Source organism: Gorilla gorilla, chromosome 7 (genome assembly GCF_029281585.2).
Source record: "Gorilla gorilla gorilla isolate KB3781 chromosome 7, NHGRI_mGorGor1-v2.1_pri, whole genome shotgun sequence".
In the NCBI taxonomy this organism is placed as follows: domain Eukaryota; kingdom Metazoa; phylum Chordata; class Mammalia; order Primates; family Hominidae; genus Gorilla; species Gorilla gorilla.
The window spans coordinates 5,917,362-5,940,399 of record NC_073231.2 but is presented as its reverse complement, the minus strand read 5'-3'; the positions used below and the strand labels follow the sequence as shown (position 1 = coordinate 5,940,399).

The 23,038-nt window shown below is 52.7% G+C and overlaps 1 protein-coding gene across 6 annotated transcripts in view; it reads right to left on the bottom strand.

Annotated features, from left to right (window-relative positions):
* The window catches only part of DLGAP2 (DLG associated protein 2), a 968,326-nt gene that overhangs the window by 134,125 nt on the left and 811,163 nt on the right, over positions 1-23,038 (bottom strand). For all 6 annotated transcript variants that reach the window (XM_055347993.2, XM_063709014.1, XM_055347996.2 and 3 more), the window contains one exon: positions 16,256-17,313. In XM_055347993.2, the coding sequence (XP_055203968.2) occupies positions 16,256-17,313 (1,058 nt within the window). The remainder of the gene's footprint in view (positions 1-16,255; positions 17,314-23,038) is intronic.

Sequence of the window (23,038 nt, the reverse complement as noted above, 5' to 3'; positions counted from 1 at the left end):
TCAGCACCTGCCTGTGCACGCTATATATCTGTGTGGTACAGAGCTGACCACCTGTGCATGTTATATGTCTGCCTGGTACAGAGCTGAGCAACTGTGCATGTTATGTGTCTGCCTGGTGCAGACTTGAGCAACCATGAATGTTATATATCTGTGTGGTATAGAACTCAGCACCCGTGTGTATTATATATCCGCATGGTACCAAACTGAGCAACTGTGCATGTTATACATCTGCCTGGCACAGAGGTGAGCACCTATGCCTGTTATATATCTGCCAGGCACAGAACTGGGCCCATGTACTTGCTATATATCTGCCTTGCACAGAGCTGAGAGCCCATACATATAACCCCCCTGTGCTGTGTATCTGACTGCTCCAGAACTGAACCCACGTGCATTTTATATCTCACCCACAATGGCCCCACAGGCTGCCTGCTGTGTGTTTGTGTGAAGTGTCTCTCTGAGGGGAGGGTAAACCATGAAGACGACAGTGCGGGCCAATATTCTGTTTCCATCCACCATCTGTGAAACTGGAAACCCAACGCGGCCATGAGCACAAAGTCATGGAACTGGAACACAATGGTTTGCGTTGAGGGAGCTGCTCCCTGCAGCTCAGGACCTGGTGTCTTTTCCCCAGGGTTCATTAGCTTGGAACAGCTCCCCAGAGGCTCTGGGTAAAGTTCACTCCATAGGTCAAATTCACGTTTACAAAGGCAAAAGAACACAGCATGCAGTCGCTGAGTGCAGAGAACTCCAAAGCTTTCCACAGCAACTAGCTCATCACCCACAGTCTGTAGTCAAGGAACTAACGTAGCATGTTTTTCATGTAGAAGAAGAGAATCTCCCCAAATGCTGTTTACAGAGAAAGAAAATAAAAAATTTCCATATTTAAAAAGTCTTCAGACAGGGTATTTTTTTTTCCCTTGCTGTAAAATACTTAGATACTGAGGTATATTCCTTATATCATCTTAAAAGGAACCTCCTATCTTTCCAGTGTCCATATTGCCTGTGAGCCGATCGATAGCACTACCAGCAGGGATCTGCGTGGCTGGTGGGGAAGGTAAGTCTTCTGGCTGAAGGCCCCTGTATTCATTCCTAAATGCCATGCCGCACCAGCGCTCCGGCAGATCTGACATCTTCCACATTGCAGCCCAGGACAGCAGCCAAGGAAGAGGGAAAGGCATGCTCATTTCTGTCACTCACAAATCCTGGACTTCCAGCCTGGACGAGCAGGAGCTCCCCTTACCATGGACCCCGTGTGACAAGGAGTCCTGAACACCACACAGTCCTGCAGCAACAAGGCGCAGACACCCGAACACCACACAGTCCCACAGCAACAAGGCGCGGACACCCGAACACCACACAGTCCCGCAGAAACGAGGCACAGACACCCGAACACCACACAGTCCCCCAGTAACAAGGCGCGGACACCCGAACACCACACAGTCCCGCAGCAACAAGGCGCAGACACCCGAACACCACACAGTCCCGCAGCAACAAGGTGCAGACACCGGAACACCACATAGTCCCCCAGTAACAAGGCGCAGACACCCGAACACCACACAGTCCCGCAGCAACAAGGTGCAGACACCGGAACACCACATAGTCCCCCAGTAACAAGGCGCAGACACCCGAACACCACACAGTCCCGCAGCAACAAGGTGCAGACACCGGAACACCACATAGTCCCCCAGTAACAAGGCGCAGACACCCGAACACCACACAGTCCCCCAGTAACAAGGCGCAGACACCCGAACACCACACAGTCCCCCAGTAACGAGGCGCAGACACCCGAACACCACACAGTCCCGCAGAAACGAGGCGCAGACACCCGAACACCACACAGTCCCGCAGTAACAAGGCGCAGACACCCGAACACCACACAGTCCCACAGCAACAAGGCACGGACACCCGAACACCACACAGTCCCGCAGAAACGAGGCACAGACACCCGAACACCACACAGTCCCCCAGTAACAAGGCGCAGACACCCGAACACCACACAGTCCCGCAGCAACAAGGTGCAGACACCCGAACACCACACAGTCCCGCAGAAACGAGGCACAGACACCCGAACACCACACAGTCCCCCAGTAACAAGGCGCGGACACCCGAACACCACACAGTCCCCCAGTAACAAGGCGCGGACACCCGAACACCACACAGTCCCGCAGCAACAAGGTGCAGACACCCGAACACCACACAGTCCCGCAGAAACGAGGCACAGACACCCGAACACCACACAGTCCCCCAGTAACAAGGCGCGGACACCCGAACACCACACAGTCCCGCAGCAACAAGGTGCAGACACCGGAACACCACATAGTCCCCCAGTAACAAGGCGCAGACACCCGAACACCACACAGTCCCGCAGCAACAAGGCGCAGACACCCGAACACCACACAGTCCCGCAGTAACGAGGCGCAGACACCCGAACACCACACAGTCCCGCAGCAACGAGGCGCAGACACCCGAACACCACACAGTCCCGCAGAAACGAGGCGCAGACACCCGAACACCACACAGTCCCGCAGCAACGAGGCGCAGACACCCGAACACCACACAGTCCCGCAGCAACGAGGCGCAGACACCCGAACACCACACAGTCCCGCAGCAACGAGGCGCAGACACCCGAACACCACACAGTCCCGCAGAAACGAGGCGCAGACACCCGAACACCACACAGTCCCGCAGTAACAAGGCGCAGACACCCGAACACCACACAGTCCCACAGCAACAAGGCACGGACACCCGAACACCACACAGTCCCGCAGAAACGAGGCACAGACACCCGAACACCACACAGTCCCCCAGTAACAAGGCGCGGACACCCGAACACCACACAGTCCCGCAGCAACAAGGTGCAGACACCGGAACACCACATAGTCCCCCAGTAACAAGGCGCAGACACCCGAACACCACACAGTCCCGCAGCAACAAGGCGCAGACACCCGAACACCACACAGTCCCGCAGTAACAAGGCGCGGACACCCGAACACCACACAGTCCCACAGAAACAAGGCGCGGACACCCGAACACCACACAGTCCCGCAGCAACGAGGCGCGGACACCCGAACACCACACAGTCCCGCAGCAACGAGGCGCAGACACCCGAACACCACACAGTCCCGCAGCAACGAGGCGCAGACACCCGAACACCACACAGTCCCGTAGCAACGAGGCGTGGACACCCGAACACCACACAGTCCCGCAGTAACGAGGCGCAGACACCCGAACACCACACAGTCCCGCAGTAACGAGGCGCGGACACCCGAACACCACACAGTCCCGCAGTAACGAGGCGCGGACACCCGAACACCACACAGTCCCGCAGCAATGAGGCGCAGACACCCGAACACCAAACAGTCCCCCAGTAACAAGGCGCAGACACTGGAACACCACACAGTCCCGCAGCGACAAGGCACAGACACGCGTACAACACACAGTCCCGCAGCCGCAAGGTGCGGACACCCGACCAACACACAGTCCCACAGTGACAAGGCGCGGACACCCGAACACCACACAGTCCCGCAGCAACGAGGCGCAGACACCCGAACACCACACAGTCCCGTAGCAACGAGGCGTGGACACCCGAACACCACACAGTCCCGCAGTAACGAGGCGCAGACACCCGAACACCACACAGTCCCGCAGTAACGAGGCGCGGACACCCGAACACCACACAGTCCCGCAGTAACGAGGCGCGGACACCCGAACACCACACAGTCCCGCAGCAACAAGGCGCAGACACCCGAACACCACACAGTCCCGCAGTAACAAGGCGCAGACACCCGAACACCACACAGTCCCGCAGCAATGAGGCGCAGACACCCGAACACCAAACAGTCCCCCAGTAACAAGGCGCAGACACTGGAACACCACACAGTCCCGCAGCGACAAGGCACAGACACGCGTACAACACACAGTCCCGCAGCCGCAAGGTGCGGACACCCGACCAACACACAGTCCCACAGTGACAAGGCGCGGACACCCGAACACCACAGTCCCGCAGGCCCCTGTGGGTCACAGTGCAGGTGGATCACAGCTGTAGCACCCGCAAGGTGGCCCAGGTACACGACAGCTCACAGCGACACCCTAGCACCATGCACACTAGAAGATCCGGATGCTGTGATGAGGATGCTGTGATGCTGTGATGAGGGTTGGACAGGATGGGAAGTTCCAGATTCTCCCTCCACCCAGATTCCAAGAGGCCCAAAGGCTCAGGACAAGGATCCTGAACTGTGACCATGAGCTGGACAGGCAGTGTCTGCGGTCCTCTCCAGCTGGGTTCTTCTAAAGCCTTTATGACCTGGTGCCTTGTGCCCAGGTCTGCACGGGTTCAAAGAGGAATACAGACCAGGCTGAAAGGGAATTGGAGGTATCGTGTGCATGTCTTCTCACACTGCTAATAAAGACATACCCCAGACTGGGCAATTTATAAAGGAAAGAGGTTTAACTGACTCACAGTTCCACATGGCTGGGGAGGCCTCGCAGTCATGGCAGAAGGCAAATGAGGAGCAAAGTCATGTCTTACATGGTGGCAGGCAAGAGAGTGTGTGCAGGGGAACTCCCTTTTAAAAAACCATCAGATCTCATAAGACTTGGTCACTATCATGAAAACAGCACAGGAAAGACCCACCCCCATGATTCAATCACCTCCTACCGGGTCCCTCTCATGACACATGAGGATTATGAGAGCTGTCAGGCAAAATGAGATTTCCGCGGGGACACAAACCATATCAAGTATTAATGACCTGGTCAATGTAAAAGTCCCACAGATGACACCGCAGAGCTGCAGAGCTGTAGGTCAGGTAAGAGACAGGCCTGGGGCCTCAGCCACAGCAGGTTCTCTCAGCAAGAAATCAGCAATTAAGAAAACAGGCGTACATTTGCCCATGTTTTGTTCAAATTTTGTCCATGTGAATTTTGGTTTACATTTCCTGACAGTGAGGAAGTTTGAGCACTGGAAAAAGATGACTAAGGAAGAATAAAGAATTCACAACTTTGGGGACTTGACAATTCTTATCTCCCTGTCTTCAGGCCAGGTGGCGGGCAGTGGAGCGCCCAGTCTTTCTGGAGATGACTGGAGGCCTTCGGACTGGTCATGTCCTTAGACTGGGCAACTTTCCTTCCATGAAGCTTCCCCAAGACAATGCAGCCCAGGGTCAGGGACTGGGGAATTGGTAATCAGGGAAAAAGGAGAAATGACAACAATACTGTATCATAGGGGATGGCTTACAATATTTATTAAAACCACAGGATGGATACTACCCAGCTATCAAAAATAATATTGCAGAATGTGTATTTAGTGATGAAAAGATGCTCATGAAGGGGAAAAGCAATTTTTAAAGCACTTGACATTTTTATGTCTTTTAAAGATGTGACTGTGTTATGTGCAGAAGCAGCCAGAAGAGGTGAAACAGGGACCGTCACTAGGAGATGAAGATTACAGGGTTTTCAATGACTTTTCTTTATATTTTTAAATTGTCTACATGAACCCTATATGACTTTTGTAATAAACACCCTTATTTTTAATTGAAGAAAAGCCACAGTTCTCAATGACATTACAATTCGGTACAGGAGATGGACATGAAATGAGTGATAGCATCATCAGGGTGGAGAAGCCAGTGTGGAGGGGACACGTGTTGAAGGTCACTGTTGGCTGATGGGAGGGGCCAGGATCAGGAAAGGTCCTGGGGTGAGGTCCGGGTTTCCTTTTGTCTGAGCTGGACCAGCAGAAGGTGCAGGCAGAGGCGATGGGGCAGAGGGAGGCCCGGCCACCCAGTTCCTGGGCACGGGGGAGCTCGCGCTGCCACTCTCCTGGGAATGTGTAAAAAGCTGAGTTCGGGAAGGGAGGCTGAGGCTGGCTGGCGGCAGATGGAAGAGCAGCTCCTCCGCCATCAAAGAAGAGATTCACTTTGGCAGGTTTATGGGATTTTTTTGTGAATTAAAAACATGTTTCCATAAAAAACAAAGTAAAGATTTTTTTCTTCAGCAGGCTGCAAATTAACTAACAAATGAGACCAGCTTGTATGTTTCTGTTTCTGATTTAAGAAGCCAATTTCGCAGGCTTTGACAGAAGAAATTTCAATACAGAAAGAATGTCAACCAGAGTCAATTTCAAAGCATGAATTCAAGTACCAAATCCCCATTCCAAAGCATATGTCTGGAGACTATCAAAAGAACAGAAGAGCAATACTAAAATGCCAGCCTGCCTCAGCAAACAAATCTCTCTCCGTTATGTTACAGCGTTCGAACCCTGCAGCCCTCAGCCCAGGGTGGCCAAGTGCACGCTCTGAAACCAAAATGGCTTTATGGCCTTCAGTGAAGGAATGAATAAATTTCTTTTCACGACGGCTACCAGACTCTGCAAATCCAGTTTGCAGTCCCTGCTGCATTTAACGCCAATCAATTACCCTAATTACCTCCTTGTACCTAGTGATGAGTGATGTTCATAATTTCTAACAAAAAGGCACTTTCATAAGGGTGACATCAGCATACATTTCGACGTCTCCTGTTACTTGCTTTAGGGATAGTTCAACACTGCACAAACTGGAATATCTTTTCTTTCTTCCAAGCTGCAAAGCCCAGGTGAAAGGGGCCAGGATTATATCATCATATTCTCTCGGAGGCACTGGAACCGAGGAAGAACATTATCGTCCATTGCTGTGCGTTCCCACAGGGAAATGTCTTCTGCATTCCTTTAAGCCGTGTGTGTGTGTGGGGGTGTGTGTGTGTGGGGGTGTGTGTGTGTGTAAAGTACGTATATGTGTATGTGTGCAGTTATATGGGTGTGCATGCATGCATATGTGTGTGTATGTGTGTATGTGTAATGTGCATATATGTGTATATGTGCAGGTATATGGGTGTGCATGCATGCCTATGTGCGTATGTGTGTTTATGTGTGTATGTGTAATGTGCATATATGTGTATGTGTGCAGTTATATGGGTGTGCATGCATGCCTATGTATGTGTGGGTATGTGTGTATGTGTAATGTGCATATATGTGTATATGTGCAGGTATATGGGTGTGCATGCATGCCTATGTGCATATGTGTGTTTATGTATGTGTAATGTGCACATATGTGTATGTGTGTGTGCAGGCAAATGGGTGTGCATGCATGCCTATGTGTGTATGTGTGTGTATGTTTGTATGTGTCTCCGTCCTTCCCAGAGACTGTGGCAAAGGCTCCTGCCCACGCTTCCCTCTTCTCCTGCCTCCTGACCCATAGGTGTGTCCCCCAGGCCAGGGGTGTGGCCTCACCCTCTTCTGGGGCTGTGAGTTGTGAACTGTCTTTCCTATGGCCATCTCCAAACCTGTGGGCCACACTACAGCTGAGTGTACAAAACCCCCATCTAAGCTGCCTGCGACTGGGCACACGTGACTGGGCCCTTTGGCCCCGTCCAGCTCTTCTCGCCCTCATGCTTGGAATGGGAGCCACGGGCTCATGGACACCAGGAGGCCACCAACAGAGGCGCTGCATGCCTGGCATAACCCCACCCACATGGGAGCCCCCAGGATGCGTGTATGCCACACTCACCCCTCCAGGACCAAGGTGCCTGCTCCAAGCTGCTGGGAGGCGCCAGCCAATGGCTGAGTCTCTCCAGGGCATGCCCTCAGCCCCTCAGCGGGAGAAAGCTGCCTTCCCCACGCCCGTCCTTGGGAAGGACACACAAGTTATGGCCTGAATTGTGTTCCTCCAAATTCCTATGTTGAACTCTAACCCTTGGGACCTCAGAAATGTGATTATTTGGAGATGGGACATTTACAGAGGTGAAGAAGGTAAAATGAGGTCACCAGGGTGGGCACTGATCCTGTCTGCCTGGTGTCCTCCTAAGAAGGGGAGATGAGGTCACAGACAGGCAGAGAGGGGGCAACCCTATGGGGACATGGGGAGAGGACGGCGTCTGCGTGCCCAGGAGAGGCTCAGCAGGAGCTGGCCTTGGGACTCCATGGTCTTGGGCACCAGCCACCAGGACCCTGCGGAATGAATGTGCCTTTGGACGCTCCCCGGGTGTGTATGCCCATCATGGCACCCGAGCTGACTCACGCACCACCCAGGCTGGCGGCATGAAGGCAGGACGGCCACTCCTTGCCTCGGTGCGGAGACCCCTGAGTTCACACAGCACCTGAGTTCTCTCAGAATCAGCCGAGACCTGTCCCCGCTGCTCACCCCTGCCCTCTGCCCCATCCTGTGTCCTCACCCCTCAGCCACCATCTCCTTGTTGAGAGGACACCCGTGGCCATCGGCAAGTCCATCTCACCAGGGGCTCTTTCCGGGACCCTGAGGGAGGTCAGGCAGGCACAGTTATAGCCATTTATTTCCATGGAAAGCCCCTATTGCGAGCCCCCCGGCTGCACAGCTTGCGAGAAGGTTCCACGCGTCTGTCTTGTTCTAAAGCTCATGCTCTTTGGATGACACCAGCGGTTCCCAACCTGGTAATTCTGCCCCCAGGGGACATTTGGTGACATCTGGATATATGTTTGGTTGTCACTAAATGGGGGTGCTTCTGGCAGGTAGTGGGTGGAGGCCAGAAATGCTGCTCAACATCCCCCAGTGCATAAGAACAACCCCATGAGCGTCTCCCAGCCCCCACTCCGCCGTGCTGAGCTTGAGAAACACTGGGTGCATGGCTGTGCTCAACATCCCCCATTCCATAAGACCGACCCCACAAGCATCTCCCAGCCCCCATCCCGCTGTGCTGAGCTTGAGAAATGCTGGGTGCATGGCTGTGCTCAACATCCCCCAGTGTATAAGACGTACCCCACAAGCGTCTCCCAGCCCCCACTCCCGTGCTGAGCTTGAGAAACGCTGGGTGCGTGGCTGTGCTCAACATCCCCCATTCCATAAGACCGACCCCACAAGCATCTCCCAGCCCCCATCCCGCTGTGCTGAGCTTGAGAAATGCTGGGTGCATGGCTGCTGCCTCCCGGGATGTACATCTCAGCGGAAGAGATCTTCGCGATGCTGCTCAAATCCACTCTGGTATCCCTACAACAATTTAGCTTGGGTGGGAAGTCTTTCCTTTCCTGTTTGTTTGTTGTGGTTTTTCCTCTGAGCCACTGAAACCAAGTCAGAGTTAGGTTTAGAGTTCAGCTGCCCACTTCATTTTCTTAAGGACAAACTTGATTCCATTCCACTCCTTAACACCAAGACAGACAAGGGATGACTTAAATTGCAGTTCACCGGCCTGAGCTCCAACAGCTCCTAGTCCTGCTGTACTTTGGGTTGGGTCAGCCCTTCCAGGATCATTCACAGACCAGTACTGCACGTGGATCACCAAGTCTGAGGCAGGAGACACAGTCTCAGCGGGAACAGAGAAGCCTGGGGCATCCACTGTCCTAGGAGGGAGAGAACAGAGCCGGACTCTGCCCAGCTGCACACCCACAGGAGAAGACCCCTTAGCTGCCCTGGGAGGAAGAGGTCAGAGCCTAACCCCGTCCACCTGCACTCCTGCAGGAGCAGACCCTCAGCTGTCCTGGGTGGGAGAGGACAGAGCAGGACTCCGCCCACCTGCACACCCACAGGAGCAGAGCCTCATCTGCCCGGGGAGGGAGAGGACAGAGCCGGACCCCATCTACCTGCACTCCTGCAGGAGCAGAGCCTCAGCTGCCAAGTTGAGGGCACCGTGCCCAGAACAAGGTGACCACTCGGTGGCCCTCGTGGCACAAATGCAGATGGTTCCTCAGGGTCTTAGATCACAGAATCCAAGGACCCAGTCACAGGTCACAAGGTTTCTGCACCCAGTCACCAGGAGGTCTCTGCATCCACGACCATCTTGAGTTACAATTAGGCCATGTCATTCTCCCCTGGGAAACCTGGATAAAACAGCACATGTACCCACCCAGTGTTCCATGTTCACATGAGTTATGATTTCCAGTGTGCTTTTCGGAACACTGTCTTGAATCTCACCACAAACGGAGGTGTGCAGGATTGAAGAGGCAGAAAGATTTACCAGACACAAGGCTGGCCAACAACCCAAAACCAAACACCCTTCAACATCCATCAGCATTTCAACACACATTGCTGGAATTTCTGTCATGGGGATAAGAATGTGGTGGGTCCTAAGATGATGTCACTGAGATGTGACACAGCCCAGCGATCTCCCTGCCTGCCCGGCACCAAGCTGCCCCCAGCGATGACACACCGAGTCCCAGGACAACTGGGGAATGGGAGGAGTCCAGCCGGGGAGATAGTGAGAGGCTCGAAGGCACAGGCCCAGCTCCCGCACTCCTGCAGACGGTCCCTGATACACGAACGGGCTCGGTGAGCACCATCGAGATCCTGCGAAGCCCTGTGTGACGTTACTCAAGGTGGGAGAGGATTCTGTGGCAGTCGCGGCCGGGGGGAAGCGGTGACCCAAAGGCAGGGCAGTTGTGGAGGAGCCCCTCACAACACAGGCTTTGCAGTCAGGAAATGGTGTGGCCTGGGCCACAGGACAGGGAACACAGAGTGTGGGGGGCAGGCACACGTGGCTCCTGGAAGCGGAGGTCACCGCTTTGTCTAAAGGAGGCGTTTTAGGACTCACACTGGACGGATAGGGCAGCTGGTGGCTGGGTGTCAGTGCAGGACAGATCCAGACCAGAAACTCGAGGGGCTGCGGAAGGATTGTGCAGGGTTGTGCGTCTGTGTCCAGAGCGGCTTAAAAGGGGATGAGAATTTCCTCCCGGCCCTGCTGTTCCACTATGGGATTGGAAGTGAGGTGTGGCCACACCCCAACTCTCCTATACATTCACGGCCCCAGATCTATACCACGAGCCACTTAAAACAAAAGCCCTCCTTTCAAATTGCAACGTGCATTACAGTGGAGCACAGCCAGGCTGGCCAGTTCTTCCTTTCTGCTGACCACTGGTATCGCTAAGGATAGGAACCTACCACAGCAATCTCCTTTCTCACTCTTTTGCTCCTAAAACTACAACTACAGAGAAGTTTTCTGAGAAGCTTGTCAGAACTATTTGTTTTCTGGAGTTGAAAGCACCCCATAGGCCACAACGCCAGCCTTCCTGAACTGGTGGTGATACTGTGAGGGTGGTGGGCGTGGGGGAGGGGGGGCTGGGGCGCGTGGGTCCTTCCTGCTTGCCAAGTTCTGGAACATGGGACACCTAGGTGTCCGGAGAGACCCTTATGCTCAAGCCAGCGTCCTCTGGAACGTTGCAGGATACAGGTGCCCCTCGCTAATTGTTACTGAGTGTGTTGGACCCTCCTAGATACAGGGCAAAGCGGGACAAAGACAGGACCCGGGCTCAGGAGGCAGGTGGGGAGCAGACGGACCCTCACTAAAGGTCAAGGTGGAGGCCAAGCTGAGCTGAGGGCGTGAAGGAAACAAGCAGGGAGGGGTCACCCAGCATGTGGAGGTGGGCCTGTGGCAGGAGGGCCAGAGGTGGCCCAGGCTGTCCCAGGCCACCACACCCAACTCTGATGAGACTCAGGTTCCACCCCAGATAGGGCAGAAACAAGCAAACGGCCAGCGTCGTGCATTCCGTGACAAACCATTTTGTTTATTTATTTATTTATTTATTTAGAGATAGAGTCTTGCTCTGTCACCCAGGCTGGAGTGCAGTGGAGTGATCTTGGCTCACTGCAACCTCCACCTCCCAGGTTCAACCAATTATCAGGCCTCGGCCTCCTGAGTCGCTGGGGCTACAGGCACTTGTCACCAGGCCTGGCTAGTTTTTGTATTTTTAGTAGAGACAGGGTTTTGCCATTTTGGCCAGGTTGGTCTTGAACTCCTGACCTCAGGTGATCCACCTGCGTTGGCCTCCCAAAGTGCTAGGATGACAGGTGTGAGCCACCGTGCCTGGCCCTGTGACAAGCCTTTTAAATGCTTATTGTAGAGACAAGAAACAGGGGAGCCTGGCTCCATTTTGTAAAAGACGGATGATTTTTTTAAACTACACCGCAAGGATGACCTGTTGATCTGGGAGATGGGACTTTTAAGACGTGTTTTTGTACCTAACTGGAAACCTCACAAATGCAGTAGCTGAGCCTGAAAGCCGGGGATCTGCACGGCCTACAAAACAGACACGTCCTTCAGCGAATAGCTGCAAGGAAAGGTCAGTACTCGGTGATGGGACCCGCTGCAGAGGGCGGGAGCAGGGAGAGGTTCTGAAACACTTTACAAGCAGGGAGGGAATGCTCAGGGCTCCCCGTTTTCATTCCACCCCCTCCCTTCTGTGTTCTTTTCTGCCATTTGCTTCCAACACGTGAACATGTAAAAAGCCTGACAGGTAAAACCCAAAGTCTAACAGGGCTGCCTGTGAACACGCCAAATAACATGGGGCTGCTGCCCGTGAACACGCCAAATAACATGGGGCTGCTGCCCGTGAACACGCCGAGCACAACGGGGCTGCTGCCCGTGAACACGCCGAGCACAACGGGGCTGCTGCCCGTGAACACGCCAAATAACATGGGGCTGCTGCCCGTGAACACGCCAAATAAAATGGGGCTGCTGCCCGTGAACACGCCGAGCACAACGGGGCTGCTGCCCGTGAACACGCCGAGCACAACGGGGCTGCTGCCCGTGAACACGCCAAATAAAACGGGGCTGCTGCCCGTGAACACGCCAAATAAAACTGGGGGTCTGAACCTCTTCATGTCAAATAAAGAGTAGGGTCCGAACCTCTTCCCCAGGAGGGCCAGGGTTGCGGCCGGGCGACGCCAGGTGGGGAGGACACTAGAAGAGGAGAAAACCAGGAGCGCAGGACGGGGTGGGAGACTGGGAAGCCGCAGAGAGGAGGCCTGAGGACAGGAGGGAAGGAGGTGGGGACAGAGGCCATGGGCTGGAGGGGCTGCCGGGTCTTCTGTGGGAGGCAGCAGGGGCCCCGCTGTCCCTCCATCTGATGCCGCTGGGAGCCTTCCCAGGGAGGCGGCGTCTCTCCCTTCCTGCACGTCCCTGGGAGTTTCTGTGGACTGTGGCATAGAGAGCCTTTGGCATCCTGAGCTAAGCCTCGGTGAATCCGTTCTGCATTCCTACAATGCTCCTGAAAAGTTTGACCTGAGATGCTTAGTCTGCTGATGCAGAAAAGATGAAAACAAGAGCTTTGTGAAAGAATAACGTGAGGCCTGAATTGCCTTTCAATTCCACTTAGTCTCCGTTTTGACCTACTTAAAAACAAGAAAAAAATCTTCCTCTAATGTGAACCACATACTCTGTACAAACCAAGGGTGAAAATGAAAAGTGATCCTGTCGTTCAGCTGCAAGTGCTCCTAGTGAAAAAAGGAAGACAATTTATAAACATTTATTTCTCTCTTCTTATTCTTTTAAATCTTATCTGTACACTAGGACCCACAGACAAATTCCTTTAGTTTCCCTATTTCCCGGCTGTGAAATAAAATCTGGGTTTGTGAGGACCCAGAAACCTGTAGTTTTCCACCAGAAAGTTTAATGCAATCGACAGGAAGGGACAGCCCTGCACAGGCATCTTTGAAAATGCCAGATGTCAATCCAGCTGAGTCCTAGGACAGAAACAGCCTGAGGAGGTTGCACACAGCTCCTGATATTCAGCTTCATAGATCTTTCCATGAGGGGTCCAGCGGTGACCACTGGGGGACAGTGAGGAGGGGAGAGAAGTCACTGAGCTGCATCCCCTAAAAGAGGTGGTTTCACTGGGAGGTCGATGTGGGGATGGGGGGAGATTGCTACTGCAAGAAAACGCCCTTGTGAACGAGCGCCGTGAAAGCCATGGCTGCTCCCTCCAGACGACCTTCCATCCTCCGGGCAGTGCTTCCCAATGTCGGCATGATAACGCTCTGGGTTGTTTCCGAGGATGTGTCATTTGAGTGGACGTGAGAGGGAGGCCAGTGGCGTCCGGGCAGGGAAGTCCAGGAGTGGGTGGCCGGCTGCAGAACAACAGGACCAGAGTGTCTGGAATGACCCCATGGCACGGAACTCAGACTGACAGACACAATCAGACCAACCAGCTGGTTCCAAACAAAAAAAATCTAGGGGGAGGAAGAGAGGAAAGAGAGGAGAAACCTCGGACTGAATGAGATGAAGAGGCTCATCAGCAGCTGCCAGGCGGGACTCTTCTCTGGATCCTGATTCAAATAAAAGCCAACAAGAGACAGTGAGCCCTCAGGGGAATGTGACCACTGACCAGGCTGATATAATGCAGGTGGTTATGTTTCAAAAGAAAGCATCCTCATCATTCCGTGTGGATCTTTTGGAGATCAACACAGGCATATTTACAGTTGTATCTGTCTGTCGTGTGGGATTTGTTGCAGTGTAGCCTGGGTGGGAAGGCGTGAGTGCAGATGGAATGAGGTCACTTTCGGAGGGATGGTTTTTGAAAGGGACTGATGGTGCGCGGGTTCACTCTGTCTCACTTCACCTTTGTGGACGACTGGTATTCCCTGCACCTAGATCATGGAATAGCTGTTGGAGGCAGAGAGAAGCATGTTCCTGGGAGGAAGTGGGTGGGAGAAGCTCCTGGGAGAAGGCAGGTCCAAGGGGCACAGGACCTGTGGAGAAGGCGCAGCTGGAGGGGCTGGGGGAGAGTGGCAGGCATTGGACGCAGGTGACCCTGGGGCAAAACCTGGAGGCTCTGACAGTGTCCTGAAGTGCTCACTCAGGGAACATTGACTATCCACACCAGGCACAGACAAAAACAAGAGAGCAGTGTGTCTGTGACAATGAGGAGACAGATGAGAGTGAACCTCGATTCTTTCTACCAGGCTTCTCTAAACAAGCAGACACAACTTTTACATTTGGATATGATTAGGGTTTGCCAACAGCAAACAAAATTTACACCTCTTCCATTGCTATAAAGTAATATTTTATGCAACTACCAATTTGTCTCTGAATAAATCTGCCTGCAAAGGCAATTTGGTTAGCATTTCCTTTCAAAACAGAGCTGTTGAGACGTGGACGCTGGACCTGATGGTGACGGTGCCGCTGGAAGGATTTGCCACCACGACTCCCAGAAAGAATCACGGCTACTGGTCCCCCCGTCCCATTAGTTGACTGCCTGTTGGCTCAGCCAGCAATGGCCCATTACTCCATGAAGACAATTCTAACCTGATGCGAGGCCCACAGCCGCTGCTCTAGGCAAGCAACAGTGATTTGTGAGTTGGGACACACATGTTATGTTTTTTTTAACAGCGCTATTGACTGATGGAAGTCACTGAGCGGCATACTCAGAAGTAGCGTGTGCCTCCCAGAGGGCTTCTCCAGTAAACTCAGGAATGGCACAATTCAGAGACAGTGAGTGAAATCACATAAAACAGGGAATTCTGCAATATGCCAGCTCTAGGGATCTACCTTCTTTGTTTTTGCCTTTGGTAAATCCATTTAATCCACACCCCAGAGACACAGAGGACTTTTCCATAATCAGGCTTTTTGTGGTGGGGGGTGCTTAGAGAGGCTGTGGCCAGGTGCAGGGAGTGAACTCAGGAATGTCGCAGGCCCATTTCCATTAGGCCGGTCCATCAGCTCTCACATGGAAAACATCCACATGGGCAAGTCTGTGTTTGCTGTGGTTGTTAAACCCTCCAGCCTTAGAGGCCTTAAAGAAATAGCCCACTGTGTTTAGAGGGATGGTTCCAAGGAGGAGTCGGGATCTTCAGAGGCCCTCCCAGAGCAGGCCAGACTCACGCATGAGAGCTGCCCATAGATAATGTCTTGCCATCCCTGCAGCCCCGCGCACAAAGCCATAGCGTGCCGTCAATCCTCGAGTCTACCGGCAAATGATGGATAAAGAAGATGCGGTACGTACACAGGGGACACTATTCAGTCTTTGAAAGAAGGAGATCTGCCATTCTCCACAACACAGGTGAGCTGGAAGAAACTGCAAAGCAGGATGAGCCCGGCGCACACAGACAGAGGCCACATGGTCGCTCTCACGGGTGGCATCTGAAACAGCTGAACTCATAGAAGCAGAGAGTGGAACCGTGGTTACCAGAGGGACTGGGGATGGGGAAGAATTGGGAGATGTTGGTCAAAGGACAAGATTTCAGTGAGGAGGGGTCAGCTCAAGAGACCTGTTGGCCAGCACGGTAGCTGCAGTTAACAACCACGTATTGAATACTTGGAAATCATCCAGAGTGGATTTTAAGTGCTCCCACCAAAAAAAATTACGTATGTAAGGTAATGCGTGTGTTAACAGCTCAGTGGAGCTGTCCCAGAACATATCCGTATCTCAAAACATCCTGTTGCACACCCTAAATGTGTATGCAGTTGTTATCTGTCAATTAAAAAAGGAATAACGACAATACCACCTGCTGTGCCGAGACGGCCTCCACAGGGCCGTGAGCCTGCTTACCTGGAGGTAGTGGCACGGCCTCAGGGCGGGCTTGGCGTCCTGGTGCAGCAGCGGCTTGTCCAGGTTCAGCGAGCTCTTGCGGTAGGCCTCCTTGGCCTGGCTGACCGTCAGCGTAGACCAGGAGCTGCGCTTCAGGTACTTGGCGTCGGGCGTCAGCGCCAACCCCTCACAGGCCGAGCACTTGACGTCGTTGTTGCTCTTGGAGGTCTTGAGGGACAGGTCCCCGAAGGGGCTCTGCAGCGCGTCGGGGTAGCAGTGGGCCACGGGGCCCAGGTGGTGCCGGTTCAGCACGCTGGGCGTCCGATAGGTGCTGTCGCTGTCCAGGTTGTCGTCCGAGCTCCACCAGCTGCTCATGCCGGGCCGGGGCTTGCCCTCCGGCTTGCGCTCCTTGCTCTTGCTCCTCTTGCTGTGCTTGGCGTGGTGGGCGTGGTGGTGATCGTCCGCCCGGCCGTCCGCCTTGGTGCCGTTGGCGTTGCTCTTGGAGGAGCCCTCCAGCGAGTGCGACTTGGTGAAGAGCTTCTGCACGGAGTGTACCAGGTGGCGGATCCGCCCGGGGCTCTCGCTGCGCTGCTCGGCGGCCGCGGACGTCCTCTGGTACTGCAGCGTGTGGAAGCCGTCCCGGTGCAGCGGCAGCTGCTTCTCGAACTGGTCCAGCAGGTTGGCCGGGATGCGGTTGATCTTGGCACCCGCGTGGGCCACAGCGCAGTCGTCGCGCGTGTCGTAGTGAGAGCTGTAGTGCATCCGCGGGAAGGTGCTGCTGGACACGTGGTCGCCCAGCACCACCGGCATCATCACGCACTCCGAGTGCACCGAGCTGCGCGGCGAGCAGCGGTGGCGCCCCCCGGGGCAGCTGTCGGCGGGGCTCAGCAGGTAGGGCGGCCGCGCGTCGGGCCCGTGGTGCAGGTGCTCGCAGTCCTCTGGGGGCGCCAGACCACACGTGTGCCCGGAACACAGCGGCGGCTGGGTCCGACTTCCGGAAAGGCCCTTCATGCTCCTGGGCGCGGGCGAGTAGCGCTCCTCATTGAAGTGCTGCGTGGGCGACCATGAGTACTGCGGGTCTGCGGGGAAACAGAAACGGCATTCAACACCCGGAAGCGCGGCGGAAACCCTCAGGTGCGGGGAAGGGGAATATGTGACCCCCACCGTGGACTGTTTCTTCAGTAATCAGTGTCCATGTCTGGCCTGGGCACTCGAGAGGGCAGATTTGTGTTTTTTTTTTTTTTTTCTGAGACAGAGTCTCGCTCTGTCGCCCAGGCTGGAGTGCAATGGCGCGATCACGGCTCACTGCAAGCTCCGCCTCCCCGGTTCAAGCAATTCTCCTGCCTCAGCCTCCCAATTAACTGGGACTACAGGCGCCCGCCACCACGCCCGGCTAATTTTCTTTTTGTTTTTTGAGACGGAGTCTCGCCCCGTCGCCCGGGCTGGAATGCAATGCACGATCTCGGCTCACTGAAACCTCTGCCTACCGGGTTCAAGCGATTCTCCTGCCTCAGCCTCCTGAGTAGTTGGGACTACAGGCATGCGCCACCACACCCAGCTAATTTTGTATTTTTAGTAGAGACGAGGTTTCGCCATGTTGGTCAGGCTAGTTTCAAACTCCTGACCTCAGGTGATCCACCGGCCTCAGCCTCCCAAAGTGCTGGGATTACAGGTATGAGCCAGGGCACCCGGCCAGGCAGTTGTTTTTATATAGCAAAGTGTAAGGAGTGGAGAGGAAACACTGATGTTCCCAAATGGTTAATGACCAAGATTTAGCATCTAGTAGATTGAACAGGTCTCTTGACAGCCGGATTTTGGGGTATTAAAGGAAATTAACAATTTGGGGGAAAAGCATAGTTGTATTTCACATAGATTTCAGTTTTGTCGTACAGCTTAAGAAGTTTTAAAAATAGCATCTGGTACTTGATGGGTGATATTGTCTAGTAAGCTCATGTATCACATACACAGGTATTAATCGTGAAATCGTTTGTTCAGTCCACACCCTTACAGGCCAGTGAGGATTGGAGGACCTTTCTTGAGGTCCCATCTGTGTGGGGGCAGCTGTGCCTCCTTCCCCAGAGGCCAGGCTGCGTCCCCTCCCGCCTGACTCCTCCCTGTGTCCTTCTGCGGCCTGCGATGGGCTGTCCCTGAATGCCTGGAGGAGCGAGGCTGTGGCTACAACACAGCACCGCCTGTCTTATGGCCACTGAGCCACCAAGGGGCAGGTCGCTTGCTCTCTCCTCTCTCCCTGGGAAGGTGGCTGGGCGCTGGGGTGACCTGCAGAGAAGAAGGATCTGCCAGCTCCATGGCCTGTTGCTCCCCTGGTCTCTGCACTCACACCTTCCTCCTTCTGGCAGGCCCCCCTCAACCCCACATCTGCCTCCTCCATCCCAGGCCCCTCCTGCCCCAGACCCTCCTCCTTGTCACCAGGATCATCACGATGGTCTCCTCTGTCTCCCTCTCCCCCTGCCTCCACCCAGACACAGCTGTGGGGCTGACCCCCTCAAATGCACCCCAGCCCATCCACCAACTTTTAGGGGAGCCCTGTTCTTCTCAGCCTGTCACCCAGGGCCACATCTAGGACAGCAAGCTCCCTGCGGGCACAGCTGCCTGCCTTGTGACAGCCACGGGCCATACCGGAGCAGTGCCAGGCCCAGACCAGATGTCCAAGCTCTGTGATGACCAGAGGAGCTGCCGAGCCTCTCTCTGCCCCACGGTCCGCACGTCCCTGTGAGTCTGCTGAGCCTTAAGCACACCCAGCTGCCGTCATTTGTAGATGTCGCTGCCCGGGTTCTGCCGCCTCTCCTCCCAGCCTGGAATGCATCCCTGCATTCACTCCAAGACCCGGCTCCACACCACTCGGCCTTGCTGTGTGCCGTCCTCGAGGCCAAAGACCCAGACAGGAGCAAGAAGTGGCCTCCTCGAGGGGTGAACGTGGCCATCTCCTCAGGAAGGGAACTATCCCCCACACGTATGTCCAATACCTGCCTCTCCTGGACCACCTCCATGCCTCGGATCCCGGAACGAATTCCTGCCTGCCAGCTCCCCCGTCACCATAAGCGTCTCTCCCACTTGCTCCTCTCTCGCCGCCACCCTAAGCAGCCTGAGATGCACCCCTGCTTGCAGTCTTGGGGTGAGTCCATCACGCCCTACCCACTCTGACTCCCTGAGCAACATGGATGCCAGGGAAAGCAAGCAGAGTGATGGGGAGTGAGAGTTTTCCCATCGTGTCCAACCCCAACCCTCCAGGTAACCAAGGCAAAAACAAACAAACAACAACAACAAAATCCCCTGCTGATAATGTTTACCAAGTGACTAGTCCTAGGTATGGCCTCAAAACGTCGCAGATTTCAGGATCCAGGACTGCCAGCCATCCGGGCCAGCATGGCCATGGAAACACGGGATAAGGAAGGGATACGATTTCATGAGTCCCTGGGAAGTCAGGGACCGGCTTCTCACACCCAGGTGTGAATGCGGAAGGGAACGTAAAGATTTCCTGAGGGATCCTGAGAGACTAACAGCAAGGTGTGGGGCTGTTTCTCCCACTGAGGCCAGCAAAGGGATTGCTCGTGCATCTTCTCACAGTAAACAGTTTCCAGTTGAAGGATAAAGAGATCCTTTAACTTCAAGGTGAGCCTCACTGTGTTATATTTCAGGTGCCTACGCTGTCTCACAGGAGCACCTACACTGTAATGGCCGGCGGCGTCTTCCTTCCTCAAATAGTCAAATTATAATGAGAGCACTTTAATATACTGGGGGAATATTTAGATATTATTTTAATATAATTAAAAGCAAATTTTCAAATGAAATTCAATATTCAGCTGCTAAATAGCAAAACTATGTGCTGCAATCCAGACTTTACAGCGGCATAAAGTTGTCATCCTATTATCTTTTGCTTTGTTTTTCCATTAACATGTAATTTAATACAATTCTAATCTTCCTTCATATTAAGAAGCGAGTCCATTACTGCCCCACTCACGTATCCTACTTCTGCCTAATGTTTAGCCTAGAAGCTATGTTATGAATGTGGCTTCATAAAAGAACGGCATAAAAGATAAAATTTAACCGAAATGAATTAAATTTGATTATGCCACATGTTGATACCACATTCTCATTTCCACTATACAGGACTGGATTTCCTGATGGATGCATGGAAACATGTACTTTAAAATATTATCACAATAATGACAATGGCAGTGTGCTGTAAACAATGGCAACACTAGAACATGTAACGAGCACTGAGCTAGGTCTCCGGGTTTTTTAGGTGTGCACAATGTGTAATAAATACTTAGGGGCTGGTAATTTCTTTTTGTGAAAATGAGGTCGCAAACACAAAATGCGGAAATCATCTTAGTTTCCTAATTTCCAGTGCTTCACAACACCATTTTTGTCATTGACAGAAAACAGCAATTATAGTCATTATTCATGAACGTACAACCATCTCCCCAAATTCAGAAAAGAATGTAAATGCACGTCTTACTGTTGCACTTATGGGGCGGCCGGCCTACCCAATCTAAACAGCATATTGTAAGTGTAACAATAACAACATGAAGAATGCAGCAAATATTTACAGGGTACACGCCGTGCTTGTGGGACTCTTCCCAGGAGGTCCCCTCTGACCCTCCGACCCTTCATCGAGCAGCGTTTACAGGGTACACGCCGTGCTTATGGGACTCTTCCCAGGAGGTCCCCTCGGACCCTCTGACCCTTCATGGAGCAGCGTTTACAGGGTACACGCCGTGCTTATGGGACTCTTCCCAGCAGGTCCCCTCCGACCCTCCGACCCTTCATGGAGCAGCGTTTACAGGGTGCACGCTGTGCTTGTGGGACTGTTTCCAGGAGGTCCCCTCCGACTGCCTTCATGGAGCAGCGCTTACCCTGTTGCAGGCTGAGGAAACCGAGGGGAGATGGGCAGCATTCCCACCTCTTACACTTGGCCGTTGATGGATGGGAAGGCAGTGTTTGGAGCCCTACTTTCCTACTTTCTTGTCCAAACCCAGCGAGTAGTTCCACACTGGGCTGGCCTGAGCCAGCCAGCTGCCTGCATGCCTCAGTGACAATCCCAGCCCAGGGCTTTGGGGAAAGCATGCAGCTTACCCAGGGCAGCCACCAGTGTGAGAGCAGAGAGGAAGAGGCCGTGCACAGGGGTCCTCCCCAGCCCTCCCCTGACTATAGGCAATGAGGGGCCCTTCCCACCAGGAATGCCAGTTCCTCCTCCCTGCCTGAAGCTCATTTGACCCAGACTTATCTGCCTGCATTTTCTTCTGCTTAGGAAAGGGAGGTGGAGACCCTCAGTATGTATCTCTCCTGCCCTCCACCCTAAAAAGAATTGCCCTGCTGCAAGTGGAAGCCCACTGAACTTAAAGCAAAAACCAAACAAACCAAGACAAAACAGAACAACAAAAGCTTTATAAAGTAGACCATGGAGCGAGTTACTAAATAAATACTGATACACTCTACCAGAGTGTATTTTTCCCAAACTAGTTAAGCATAAGCAACATTTCCTCAGAAATTGTAATTGGTGTTGTTGAAAATAGTGAGACAATCCTGGTGGTGCTGGAATCACACTGACTCTCTCGGCCATCCTGGTCTTTCTGTCTCCTCTGCCGTCCCTTCTTCTGTCCCCCAAGTGACACTTGCTCATTCTGCTTCTCTTAAAGTCCCCCAGGCCCTGGACCCCACCCTGCCATTGGTCAAAACATCGGTCAAACACAAGTGCAAACATAGGCCAAGGATCCTAGTAAGAAATAGAGATTGAACCTATTCCTGTATTTACTGTATGATGGTATGAAAGGCATAGTCCACCATATGGCAAAAGGAGCCTATCTGAAGCCCCATTTTTTAAAAAGTTCCTTAAAATTTTAAGAAAAAGTATAAGATTTGAATGCTGACAGCTGTTAAGCATTGTTGACAGAAATTGTGACAATCTAGATAAATGGAAAGACATCCCATATTCATGGATTGGAAGGCTTAATCCAATGGTGAAGACATGGTTAAGACAGAAAGAATCCCCAAATTAATCTACAGATTCTACACAATCCCTATCAAGTCCCAGTTGGTTACTGCTTAGAAATTCAAAAGCTGATCTTAAAATTCACATAAACAGAAAAGGAAAACTATAGCCAAAACTAGCAGAAGGAAAGAAAGAATGAAGATCAGCACAGAGATAAATAAAATAAAGAGACAACAGAGAATCACTGAAACCAAAATTTTGTTTTTTAAAAAATCAACAAAACTGACAAACCTTTACCTAGACTAAAACTCAAAATGTGAGAAAACTCAAATTATTAAAATCAGAAATAAAAGTGAGGGCTTGCTACCGACTTTTAAAAAATAAAAAGGATTATAAGAGAATATTACAAAAATTACATGATAAAAATTAGATAACCTAGACGAAATGAATAAATTCATAAAATGACACAAATTACTTCAAGAAGAAACAGAAAATCCCAACAGACCAATAGCAAGCAAAGAGATTGAATCAATAATTGAAAAACTCCTGACAAAGAAAAGTTCAGGACCAGATGGTGTCACAGGTGAATTCTATCAATATTTAAAAAAGAATTAACACCAATCCCTCTCAAAGTCTCCCAGGACTAGAATAGGCAGGAATGCTTCCAAGCCCATTCTATGGTAATTCTATCAGGGCCAGAATTACCCTGCTAGCAAAACCAGGTAAAGACAAGAAAAGAAAACTATAGATTAAAATCCCTTATAAATAGAGATGCGAAAAGCCTCAAAAATAGGCCAGGTACGGTGGCTCATGCCTGTAATCTCAGCACTTCAGGCGGCTAAGATGGGTGA